Source organism: Notechis scutatus, chromosome 3 (assembly GCF_049901735.1).
Source record: "Notechis scutatus isolate UNSWTSFEM ecotype Mainland chromosome 3, rNotScu1.2, whole genome shotgun sequence".
Lineage (NCBI taxonomy): Eukaryota > Metazoa > Chordata > Lepidosauria > Squamata > Elapidae > Notechis > Notechis scutatus.
The window spans coordinates 113,593,775-113,606,808 of NC_142011.1; the positions used below are offsets into that span (position 1 = coordinate 113,593,775).

The 13,034-nt window shown below is 39.9% G+C and overlaps 1 protein-coding gene across 5 annotated transcripts in view; it reads right to left on the bottom strand.

Moving 5' to 3' along the window:
• Nucleotides 1-13,026, bottom strand: part of TMCO1 (transmembrane and coiled-coil domains 1) — a 72,641-nt gene extending 59,615 nt beyond the window's left edge. For 4 of the 5 annotated variants that reach the window (XR_015749103.1, XM_087962533.1, XM_026687049.2 and 1 more), the window contains exons 1-2: nucleotides 12,937-13,026; nucleotides 10,083-10,160 (exon numbers count right to left, since the gene is read on the bottom strand). Coding sequence is in view for 4 of the 5 variants with exons in the window: in XM_087962533.1 (XP_087818659.1) it covers nucleotides 10,083-10,160; nucleotides 12,937-13,006 (148 nt within the window). In the remaining variant the exon portion in view is untranslated. The remainder of the gene's footprint in view (nucleotides 1-10,082; nucleotides 10,161-12,936) is intronic. The other variant, XM_087962535.1, reaches the window with a different exon arrangement.
• Nucleotides 13,027-13,034: the final 8 nt, after the last annotated feature.

The following is a 13,034-nucleotide window of genomic DNA, read 5'->3' on the forward strand; positions in this document are numbered from 1 at the left end:
GTGTTGAAGTATACAGAAAAAGATGATAAGACTCTAGAGAAGAGAACTATAAAAATTAACAAAAGCCTTGGATAACTAAATAGGTGCAGTGTGTTCTTTTTCTCTTTTTTAAGTTGGGCTATTCCTCACACACCCTCATCAGCTTATTACTTGTAATAGTTATTTGGATCTTTGGACTTTTGGAACCTGCTTTTGTCTTTCTTTTTGCTTTTGGAGCCTAATTTTTACTTTTGCATTTTATTTTAAAGGAAAAGTCTTAGTATTAATGTTTTCCTTCTTCTTTTTTTAAGGGAGTAGTCTTTTTTCTTTTTTCTCTCTCCCTCTCCTGCATTTTTTATTTACCTTCCATATTGGGTTTTTTTTTGTGGCTTCCTTGTTTTTGTATACTTTTTCATACCTGAGACTTTTTAATTGGATTAAGGTGTTGAAGAACCTGAAGAAATTCTTTTTTTTTAGTTTTTTACTTTTTATTTTTCTGCCTTCTACAAGATTTAACAATTTTTTTCTTTTTCTGTTTATGTTTTTTTTCTTCCTTTTTTGAGTTTTTACTGCTATTTAACTAATTGATTGGATTAAGGTATACAAGAACCTGAAGAAATCTTTTTTTTTCCTATCTTGCTTCTTTTTTCCCACTATTTTAACTTGGATTTACAATTGGTTATTTCATGAGTGGATTAAGGTCTAGAACAGTGGTCGGGGAACAGGGGTAAATTACCCCAAATGGGGTAAAACTGAAAATCCTGGGGGTAATGAGGACGGTCGCGCTGGCGCGACCATTCTCATTACCCCCAGGCATTTTATTTCCGACATTCTGTTCGCCTTCGGTGAATGCTGCTGGGATCGGGAATCAAGGACACAAATGAGAGAAGGGGAGGGAGGAAGCAACGGAAGCCTGTCCTGCTCTCTGGCTCAGCAGCTTCGGTTTCCTCCCGCCTCATTCCTCTCTCAGTCGTTCTCTCGCTCCTCCACCAGCCCAGGAAGAAACTGCTTCAAAGAAGCCGGGGGGGTGAACGGGCGCTTCGGAGAAGCTGCGCTCCGAAACCACCAGAAACGAAGGCAGGCAGGCAGAACGGAGGATTGAACCGTGGGCGGCGGGGTGGGGGTGAACGGGCGCTTTGGGGAAGCTGCGCCGACAGGAAAAGCCACCCTGCCGGCTTCTTTGAAGCAGTTTCTTCCTGGGCTGGTGAGGAGTGAGAGAGCGACTGAGAGAGGAACGAGGCAGACACCTGAGGGATGGGGCTGATGAAGGCAGGGCCGAGAGGCGAGGCTTCTCAGCCATCCTGCAGGGACTATCTGTCGCTCAGGGTTGCAATGAGGAGGCATTGGCGTTCCCTGATGTTACCTAGTCGGATAATGAAACGTCTGCAAGCAAACCACCAAACTCGGACTCTTTCTCTCCCCCGGTCCTTGAAAAAGTGTTTCTGAGTGAAACTGGTCCCTGGCACAAAAAGGTTGGGGACCACTGGTTTACATACAAATAGTGTATGATTTCCTTCCTTTCAAATCAAGGGGGTAACGTCGGCGTTTATAAATTTTTGGGGGGGTAAAAGGTAAAAAAGTTCCCTGACCCCTGGTCTAGAAGAACCTGAAGATTCTGAATTGTCTGAAATGAGCAGGAAACTAACAGCGGCTGGTTCTTCAATTCCTACTTCTTCCTCTTCACCATCTGGAGGACAACGCTCAATACAGACGATGTTACAACAAGAAAAAGAGCAGGAAAAGGTGACATTGCAGATGATAATGCAAGGAATTCAAAGCATACAAGCAAGAACAGAGAATATTGAAAAGAGAATAGAAAAAACTGATGAAAAGGTGGAGAATATTCAACAAATGATGATGAAGTATGATGAGAAATTCAAAAAAATTGAAGAAGATAAACAAAGAGATAAGAAGATTGGAGATATTGATGGCAGATTAACAGTGGTTGAACAAGATAATAAATGGGAATTTTATCTCAGATTTCAAAACATAGAGGAAGAAAAGGGACAAAACTTAGCTGAGATAATGATAGAAATCTTGGCTGAAGCTCTGGAAATAACCAAAGGGAAGATGATGGATGGAATAGACGAGGTTTTTTGAGTCTTCCCAAGATATGCAATGAGAAATAGCTTACCAAGAAAAGTTCACATCAGATTTACAAAGAAAGCCATTAAAACACAAATATTGCAGGTGGCAAGAGAGAAAACATTGAAATATAAAGATAAGGAGATTGTGGTCCTAAAACAAGTACCCAGAAGAGTGAGAGAGATGAGAATACTGATTCCTGACTAAAATTCTACTTTAAAAAGAGGTGAGTTATAGATGGCTGATTCCAGAAGGTTTAATGTTCACATGGCAAGAACAGAGGCACAGAATTGACTCAGTTGAGAAAGCTGAATTATTTTATACTGAATACTTTGGAGGGAGAGAGAAGGAGACAGAAAAAGAAATGTCACTAATTGAATTCCAAGAGGATTGCCAAATAGTGACTGAAAAAGAAGAAGGTGCAGTAGGCGGAAAGGTGGAAGTTAAGGAACAACGTGAACCAAGATCTACAAGAGCTGCCAAACCTACTTATAAAGTATAACCATGGAAGAGAAAAAACTGATTACAATTAACATAAAAGGACTTAATTCAGTTGTTAAAAGAAGGAAAACTTTCCATAAATTAGAGAAATTAAAATTTGATACAATCTGCCTACAAGAAGTACATATTAAAAAGCAACATGAACAACTGTTGATACAGCCAAAGTTAGGGAAAATATTTACTTCTTTGACACAATGCAAGAAAAGAGGAGTGGTTTTATACATTAAAGATACTATCCCAGCGAAACTGATCTATACGGATGACGATGGAAAATTATTAATGGTGGAAATAATGGACAATAATATGAAAACATTCCTGATTGCAATCTATGCCCTGAATGACAATCAAGAAGAATTTTATAGAAAACTACATATGAAAATAATTGAACTGGACTATGCTAATATCGTTATGATGGGAGACTTTAATGGAATTGTAGACAATAAATTGGACTATACAACACAGAAAACAACAAAACAAAACAGAAAGACTCCCTAAATCCTTTTTTAAAATGACAAATGAAATAAATTTAAAAGATGCATGGAGAGAAAGAAATGCCAAGACTAAACAATACACCTTCTATTCAAATAGACATTTATCATGGTCCAGAATAGATATTTGCATGTCAACAGAATTGTTAGCCAATATGCAAGAAATAAATATTGAAACAAATATTTGGGCAGATCATAATCCAATGCCAATTAAATGGAAAGGACAAAGAAGAAGATCTAGATGGGCGTTAAATAATACTATACTAAAAGAAAAAGACGTCATACAGAGGATGGAGAAAGAACTGGCTTTTTTCTTTAAAGAAAATAAAAAGGAAGACACATCAACACAGAATGTAAGGGATACAATGAAGGCATATGCCAGAGGCTTGATAATAGACTATACAAGGAAAAGAAATACCATGAAAAGACCAGCCTCTAAGGCAGGGGTGGGCAAACTACGGCCCGCGGGACACATCTGGCCCGTTGGTCATTTTAATACGGCCCGCCTCTGGAAAAAAAATATTCCCCTCTGAAAAAAAAATTGGGGCCGGCCAAGAGACCCCGTGCCGCGCACCAAAAAATTGCACACACAACACGGAGCTGGGCAGCCGCTTCCCTGGTAGCGGGGCCAAGGCCACCGCCTGGGGAACGCCCACTGCTTTCCCTCGCCAGGGCTGGGCGGTGGCGTGTTGCCCTGCGCCGCGTGGCCCCGCCTGGCAGCGTGCTTCTCAGCTGGTCTCCTCCTCCTCGGCCATACAGAACAAACAGGCAGAGAAGGAGGAGACCAGCCGGCTGGTTGGGGAAGCTTTCTGCGCCGAAAGAGGCAGCTACTAATCTCCGGCTTTGCTCCGCTTCTCCAATGGTCCGGCACCACCCTGTTCTTCTTGTGCTGCGAAAGAGGTGGCTAATGATCTCCGGCTCCGCTCTGCTTCTCCAACATCCAGCACCACCCTGTTCTGTGTCAGGCCCAGCAAGTCCGAGCAGCCGGCGCACAGAACAGGGCAGCGCCGGATGTTGGAGAAGCAGAGTGGAGCCGGAGATCATTAGCCGCCTCTTTCGCAGCACAAGAAGCCTCCCCAACTGGCCAGGTGCTCTCCTCCTTCTCTGCCTCCTTCTCTGCCTCTCCCCTCTTGCTCCTCACAGTTGCCCTGAGCTGGTGCGGTTCTTTACTTGGGCAGCCAGATGCCCGCAGCAGCGCCCACAGCAGCGCCCGCAGCAGCAACAGGCAGTTCCGCCCGGGCTCTGCTCAGGTGTCCGGCTGGGGCTGTCAGGAGTTGCTACCGCCGGCGCAGCTCCGTGCGGCTCCAGTCCTGCGTTGCCTTGGGAAGGGAAAGGCAAAACCAGGAGCCGCTGAGCCTGAACCTCCGGTGCCGCTGCTGCCGTTACAAAGCACCGCCGCGGCTCTTCCTTTTTGCCTTTCCCTTCCCGAGGCAACGTGGGACTGGAGCCGCGTGGAGCCGTGCCGGCAGTAGCAACTCCTGACTCAGGGGCCTCCGAGGGGAGGGGAAGGAGGAGAAGAAGGGGGGGGAAAGGGGGGGCGATTCCCAAAAAATCTTGTGCTGACCCGGCCCGTCTGTCAAATTTTAAAAGTGAATGCGGCCCCCCGAGCCAAAAAGTTTGCCCACCCCTGCTCTAAGGCATTAGAGGATGAGTATAAAGAACTTGAAAAAGAGTTACAGAAAATACCACAGAAAAAGGACATTAAGTTAAAAATGGATATAATTAAACATAAAATGGGATTAATGGAAAAAGAAGAATTAGCACAGAAAATCAGAGGCGTGAAACAGAATTATTTTGAAGATGCAAATAAACCAGGTAGATGGTTAGCATATAAACTGAGAAAGGAGAAAGAATCAAGGAAAATATTGCAATTAATAGATGATCAAGGCCAAGTTTGCTATGGAAGTAAAGAGAAGAAGGAAATTATACGAGACTACTATGGGAAACTACACACAATATTGACGATGAAAGAGTTAAACAGTACTTACAGAATGCTAATCTACCCCAGATACCTAAAGAGATTGAAATAATGTTAGAAAGCAATATAACGATGATGGAGTTAACTGAATCACTTAAGAAGCAAAACAATGGAAAGGCACCAGGCCCAGATGGACTTCCAGTGGAATTTTATAAAACACTACAAGAATGGTTGAATCTTCCATTGCTAGAAGTTATGAATGAAGTTATGTTAAAGAAGAAGATACCTAAATCATGGTCAGAAGCTTATATTACACTTATCCCAAAAGAGGAGGCCGATCCATTACAAATGAAGAATTACAGACCTATTTCCCTACTAAACGCAGATTATAAAATTTTTGCTCCAATATTGGCAGAAAGACTTAAAAAATACCTAAATAATTTTATTCACCCTGATCAAAATGGATTTCTGCCAAAGAGACAAATTAAAGACAATATGAGAGTAATTTTGGACACTTTGGAATACTACGAGGCACACCCTGAAAAACAAATGGCTTTGATATTCTTAGATGCACAGAAGGCATTTGACAATGTGAATTGGCGATTCATGTTATTACAACTGGAACAGATGGGTTTGGGTCAAAAATTCATCCAAGCAATAGAAGCTATATGTCATAAGCAAACAGCAAAGGTAATGATAGAGGGAGAATTAACGGACTCTATTGATATAAGAAAAGGAACAAGGGTGCCCATTGCCACCTTTATTGTTTGTGTTAACCTTGGAAGTGCTAAACAGAAATATTAGAGAAGGAAAGGACATAAAAGGAATGAAAATTAAAAAAGAATTTAAATTGCAAGCATTCGCAGATGATCTGGTTTTCATCTTAGAAGACCCACTAGAAACAGCATTAAAATTGATAGAAAAGATCTCTATCTTTTATACGGGAAGATGGCTGGTTTGAAAATAAATAAAGACAAAACAAAGATTTTGACAAAGAATGTTACCAAGACAAAAGGAAGAACTGGCGATGTATTAAAAATCCAGGTCACGAATAAGATCAAGTACTTGGGGATACATTTGACAGCAAGATGTAGTACACTAAAAGGGAATAACTATATTAAATTTAAACAGCAGATAGCGCTAGATTTGGCGAAATGGGAAAATTTACAACTGTCATTAATAGGGAGAATATCAACAATCAAGATGAATATATTACCCAGAATTTTATATTTGTTCCAAACAATTCCAATTAGGTTTGGAAAAGATTATTTTGAAGATTTAAATAAAATTGTGTTGAAATATATATTGCAAGGTAAGAAAGCGAGAATAAAATTAAAACTTTTGCAAGATGCTAGAATAAGGAGGATTTGGTTTGCCTAACTGGGAGTTGTGCTACCAAGCTACAAATTTGATGTGGGTTAAGGAATGGATAACATTAAGAAATGCTAGATTGTTGACATTAGAAGGACATGATCTGTTGTTGGGGTGGCATGCTTTTTTTTTTTTTTTTTTGCAAAAATTTTATTAATTTTTAAAAAACAAACATATACAAACAAAACACAAAACATAAAACATCTTTTTGGAAAGCAGCTTGATCCCGGGTTACTTCTCTTCGTACAGACATAAATTCAAATTTATGCTCACTTTTATACACCATTCCATATCTTATTACCATTCTACATTTTTATATAGCTTCTCCCCTCTTTTCACTCTCTTAATTCTATTTTATTTATTTCATCTTAATTTAAATCATTATACTTATATCCTTTGTCTGTTCTGTTTCAGCTGTCTATTATCTTTTCTCATTAACACAAAATTTCTCCTGTTATCACTGATTGGAGTATGACGCCTTTATATATTTCTCCAAAATTTAACACTTAATATAATAAGTTATATTATAATAATAATAATAATAATAATAACTTATATAATAAGTTATGACTTTCATTCGGATTCCGCTTAGTACATTCTAAAGCTACGCACTATATTTAAAAAAAAGAGAAAATTATAAATATATAATTAAAACAACAATCCATACCAATTGAACTATCGTTAAAATTAATATTCATTTAAATCTTAAACATTTTACACATTCCTTTTCAAATAGGTATCATGCTTCTATGGGAACACTTATAAATTTTGCGTAGTTACTTCCCCCCCATTTCACTTATATTTTAAAACATTATGTAATTAAAATGTTCCCATTCCTTCTTAATTCAATTCTCTCATATTTCATTTATTTTGTTCAAGAAAAAAAAGTTTCACTGAATTACATTGAATATTTTATCCCATTTTATAATCATATGTTTTTCCAATTTTCTAACATTATTTCTAATACAACAATACAGTCTTATGTACCTTTGCAGAATCTCTTTTTCAGTTATATTTTTACCCATTATCTCTAAATAAATCCTGTTTCTTTACATCGTTTCAAACCTTTGTAGCTTCTCTTCCCTTCCTTCCTCCCTTGCTTCTTCACTCTGCCCTTTTTACCCCCTTGTCTCTCCATCTCCATTTCCCTCTTCTGTATTCCTCTTTTCTGTTGCTTTCTGACATTATATCCACTTTTCACCTTATTTTTCCCTTTTTTGGTTGTTTTTTTAGGTCTTAAATTCTCCATTCTCTTTCCCCCCTTTCCCCTTTCTTCCCCAGATAAAGTTACTTGTTCATTAAAGATGGCTTCTTCTTTGTCCCAATCTTCTTGTTCTTGTAGTTTCTCATAAGTAGAGATCGCCATTTCTAAAAAATGAAAAACGGAGCCAAAAGAGCCCTTCCCTTGTTCCTCTTCTTTATATTTTTTAAATTCCATTTTCAATTCCTCCACAAGTGATGCCATTGTAAAAAAATAATTAAACTACCCAAGTGTTTTTAATCATTGAAATATAATTTCCAAAAGTCCCAAAGTCACCAAGCAGTCCAAATACACACAAGCTGTTTCATTTAACACTTTCTTCTTTTTTCACCTTCTCTTCCTGGTGTTACAATTCAGTTACAAAGTTCCAATTAAAATGTATCTTTTAGAAGTCTTGTTACAATTTAACTTTAGATTCTTGTAAATTCCAGTCTCCTCCAGCCGAATCTTACTCTTATTCTTTTCCTCTCCCTTCCCACTTACAGCGAAAAAAAGTTTTTTCAGTGATCAGAAATCTTTATTGTCCCCTTGGCTTTGATTTTCCAGTTTAATTACCTGCTGATGCCAAAGCGGGTTTTTCCGATTTCTCATTCATCTGCTGTCACCGTAAGGAAGGAGAGTGAAAACAAAGAAACTTTCCCTTTTCACTTTCATTCGCTGCTTCTGGATCTTCTTTGGGAGCGATGTATCTTTTTTAAAATTTAAATTCTAGGATATCTTGAATGTTGCTTCTTATCCCGGTCAGCCACTTCTTAGCTTCCTCCTGCACATTCTTTTCCGGATGAGTGCTTCTTTGTGGCGGCCATTTCTGACCGCCACTCTACCACCTTCGGAAAAGGGAGTTAAGCCAGCTGAGGAGGGGAGATGCGGCTCCCCTCAAACCCTGCCGGGTCTCCCCTATCTTCGACCACCTCTACGGGGTGGCTTAGCCCTGAAGCCGGCTGGCTCGGGGCACTCCAGCAGCAAGCGCAAGCAGAAACCGTGCACAATCGTGGATTCCTGCTGCCGCCGAAGCCGTGCAAACCACGGGGTGGCATGCTTTTTTATGGTATAAAGGAACTAAAACACAGGGGTATTTTAGAAGACATTATACACGGGAGTCTCTGTGGTTAAACTGGGAGAAGACTAAAAAGCAATGTTATTTGAAAATTCCAGTCTGGCTATCGACTATTGAAGCATTTTCTTATCCTATAATATACAAAAAGGAACAAACAGATATGGTGAAATATTGAATGAAAAGGGTGAACTTAAATCTATGCAAAAACTAGAGGAACAAGGTATAAAGATGAATTGGTTTTCATATGCGCAAATACATTCAAGGTATGATAAAGATTCTAAAACAGAAGGTTTCTATGATAAATTGACTGATTTAGATAAGATTTTGACAGGTACTGATGAAAAGGTGATTAAAAAATTGTATGGATATTTATTAGAAATTAAACTAGAAGAAGAACAAGTTAAAGAAACAATGATTGCTTGGGGGGAGAATTTTGGATATGGGATTGATCTAGAGAAATGGCAAAAATTGTGGTCTCAAAATTATAAAATGACAATGTCAACTGCATATAAAGAAAATTTGTATAAGAAGTTTTACAGGTGGCATTTCCCCCCAACAAGAATGTTCAAGAACAAATTTGAAAAATGTTGGAAATGTCGTCAGGTACCTGGCTCATATTACCATATGTGGTGGACTTGTGCGGATGCCAAAAAATATTGGACTAAAATCCACACATGGTTGGAAAAAATGACAAAAAAGCATATAGACTTGAAACCAGAGATATTTTTATTGGGAATTTTACCTGAAATATATAGTAAAGAATTGAAATATTTGATGGTAAATGTATTAACAGTGGCTAGGATTGTATTTGCCAAAAACGGGAAAAATGAGAAAATACCAACACAGGAGGAAGTTATTAAGAAAATATTGGAATGTGCTGAAATGAGTAGATTGAAATCAGAGAACAAGAAGATAAACTATTTTATAAAATTTGCGATCTATTCTATCAATGGTTAGACAATAAAATATGGTAATGAAATATGTAGATTTTTAGAACATAATGAATATATAAAGATGTATTTTTTATTGTATCTACAAAATGATTATAGGATAGATTTGAGATGATAATATGAACTGTCATAAAACAAATTAAGTAAAATATGGATTATCTTATAAAACATAAATGAATAATAGTATAGTCAAATGATTGATTAACAATGGTATTAATGTATTTAGGAATATTTGATTGACAATATGAGAACGTATGCAATGTAATTGTAATTGAAGACTAAGAAGTGGAAGCACAAAACAATTTGTAAACCAACCGACACACTGTATGTATATATATGGAAGATGGCTTTATGTTTTTATGTTGTGTTTGTCTATGTTTGTCTTAAAAAACAATAAAACTTTTATTAAAAAAAAAGTAAGTGCAGTACTGCATTTTAACCACTGCGCTACTGTACTTGCAAACATACTCACATTTTTTACTCTGTTTCTCCACTTCTGCTTTCAGTCTTTTATACTTATCTGTTCTATACACCAGAACCCATGTTATGCCTGAAATAAACATTAGACATAAAAATATGTACAACTGGGCAGAAACACACAAAAAGCTTCAGACCACTGGGTTCTATCAGTAGGACAGAACATCTAAGACAGGGGTGTCAAACTCAAGGTCCGCAGGCCAGATCCAGCTCACGAGGCTGCCCTGGAAATAGCAAAGGACTGGTCTGTGGTGGCCTGACCAAGTGCCGATCTACAACATGGTGGTGGCCATCTGGGCCGATACGCAGTCAGCTTTAGATCTGTGGTGCCACTCTAGAGCCAGCAGGGGGCCTCCCCCACCCCCTTGCTCGCACCCAGGAGTTGGTGAGCACACAAAGGGCCTGGCATCTCTGGGGATGCCAGTGCCTGTGCACTTGCCATTGTATGGGCGCATGCCCAGGGGGCGGGGCCAAGGTGGCAGCGCGGTCTCTCAAATGCCCCACTTGTATGCATGCAGGCTCCACGGGACAACGGGTTCTCATTCCTTCCCTGGTGCGGTGAATTCTGGCAGGCTGGATGTGGGTGTGAGGGCTTCGTTCAGTTGAAGGTTTTGTTCATGCCCTCAAACAGTAATGCCGGTGCATGCAAAGCCCTCTTGCCCAGTGCAAATGTCCTCCAGCGGCTGTGCTTACAACTGGCTTGCAACACCTGAGTTGCACGTCTTTCCTCCTCTTCCTCCTCGTCTCCTCCCCCTCTCCCTGGTCCTGCTTCCTCTTCCTCCTGCTACCTCCTCTTCTTCTTCCTCTTCTTCCCCACTTTCCTCCTCTCCTTCTCCAGGCACACCAACTGGGCTTGTGTTCCCTTTGTGCACCTCTCCAAGTTTGCGAGACAAGCACACAGCAGCCCAACTTGCAACCGGGGGCTTTCCCAAAGTTTCATTGAAGGGAAACCCTCCCAAGATGTGGGGGGATGTCTTTTTTTCGGAGTGCAAATAGGGGCAGGGAGAAGCTACCTTTCACCATAATCGCTGTCTCTCCAAGGGAATCCCTCTCTCATTTGCACCTTTTCCAAGACCACGGACTCCACTAAACTTCAACTGGAGTTCTTTGCTTTTGTTTTTGATGCTTGATGATGCCTCATGTGTTTTGGCAACATCCTGCCTGTTTTTCATGGTATGGTTTGGTTTGGTTTGGATGTTTAATGTGTGTGTGTTGGATTTGTGAGCTTAAAGGGCTTTGGCTGCTTGGTCCAAGCCTTTGCAAACTGAGGTGACTGCATGCTTTGGGTTTGTTTGCTAAGAGGCACTGTGCTATGCTGAGTTGGTTTGTTCTCTCTCTTTTTTAAAATTTGTTTTCTCAGCACTTCCTCCTGCTATTTCTTCTTCCTCACTTTCTTCCTCTACCGCTCCTGGCACCCTAACAAGGTTCATGCCCCTTTCTTCATGCAGCTCTCCAAGTTTGCAAGCCAAGCTTGGAGCAGGGGAGAGCAGAAAATACCTTTCCTTTCTTAAGGAAGTGTTGTGTCTACAAGGAAATCTCTCCCTCCCTCCTCTCTCTCTAACTTAGCTCTGTTCCTAAACACTAAAGCTGTTGCACATAAAAAACAGAGGAGCTCTGATCAGCTATCACAGCCACCATTTGATAGTTTTGCTGTGCTGTTGTCTGTGGGCGCCCCCACTAAATGCAAGAACGGGATAAACTGAGCCTAGTTTGTTCTCAGTATTTTAAGTGCCCACAAATTACTAGCAAAAATGGCATTTGAACACAAGGCAAGGAGGTATCAAGAAATGTTTCCCCTTTTGCATTTGAGCATCCAAGAAGATACAGGAAAACAGAAAGGGAAAGAGGAAAGATAAAGAAAAAAGAAGGAAAGAGAAGGAAGAAGAAAGATATGAGAGGGAAGAGAGAAGGAAAAAGAAGAAAAGTGAAAAAAGAAGGAAAGGAGGGAGAGTTCCCCCATCCCCACCCAGGCCACCACAGGTGATGGTGACAGCGGCCCATATGAGTGATGTCAAACTGGCCACTCCCACCACACCCATGCCCCCCCACAACCCTAATGTGGCCCTCAATGAAATTGTGTATGACACCCGTTTTAGACAGATCTAGGAAGACGCTTCTGAGGCATATTTTCTGTAAAATGCATAATGCTGATTTATTATTATCAGTTATTGGTGTAATTGGCATGCCACGTTTAATAATGTTCTGGTGTAAAGGTATGGTCTGGATGTGATTTAATGATTTTAAAGTTTATCATGGAGATTACAAAAATACATTTAATTCTACATTTTGTCATGTGCATATAAATGTGGATATTTCAATTGTAACAATTTTGACTGACCAGAATTATTATAATATTTCTAACTTTTTTAGCTTCAAACAATGGATCAAGCAATTAAAATATGCCAATTTTAATCATCCCTGGCAAAATAAGCCAGCCAAGGTTCTGAGGTGGAATTCAGGTGGGCACCGGTTTCTGAATCACCTGAGAAGTCAGCCAGCACCTTCCTGATTCCCTTACCCAATCCTTTGTCCTTTCGACTGCAATACAAACATCCATTTCCACTCTCTCGACTGAACTAAAGTGCAAAATCCACTCTAGCATGATCATGGAATACCAATACCGATTGAATTGCACGAAGTTGCAACAAATACAATTAAAATTGGTTAAAGGAAGATCACCCTAACTGTAGCCACTTGTCAAAAATGGTGTAGGGTCTCCTGCTTGGGCGGGGGGGGAATTGGACTAGATGACCTACAAGGTCCCTTCCAACTCTGATTATCTGTATCTCTAGCCACCATCCTGCTCTCCGTCCCGAGAAATTGATTCTATCCTCCTTTTCCCCACTCACCCTCCGCTAACAAAGCGGTGCAGACCGAAATGAAAACAATAAGGACAGTATCAGCGAACATAGTAGTCATCTCTCAGATCTAGCGGCAACAGCTCTTT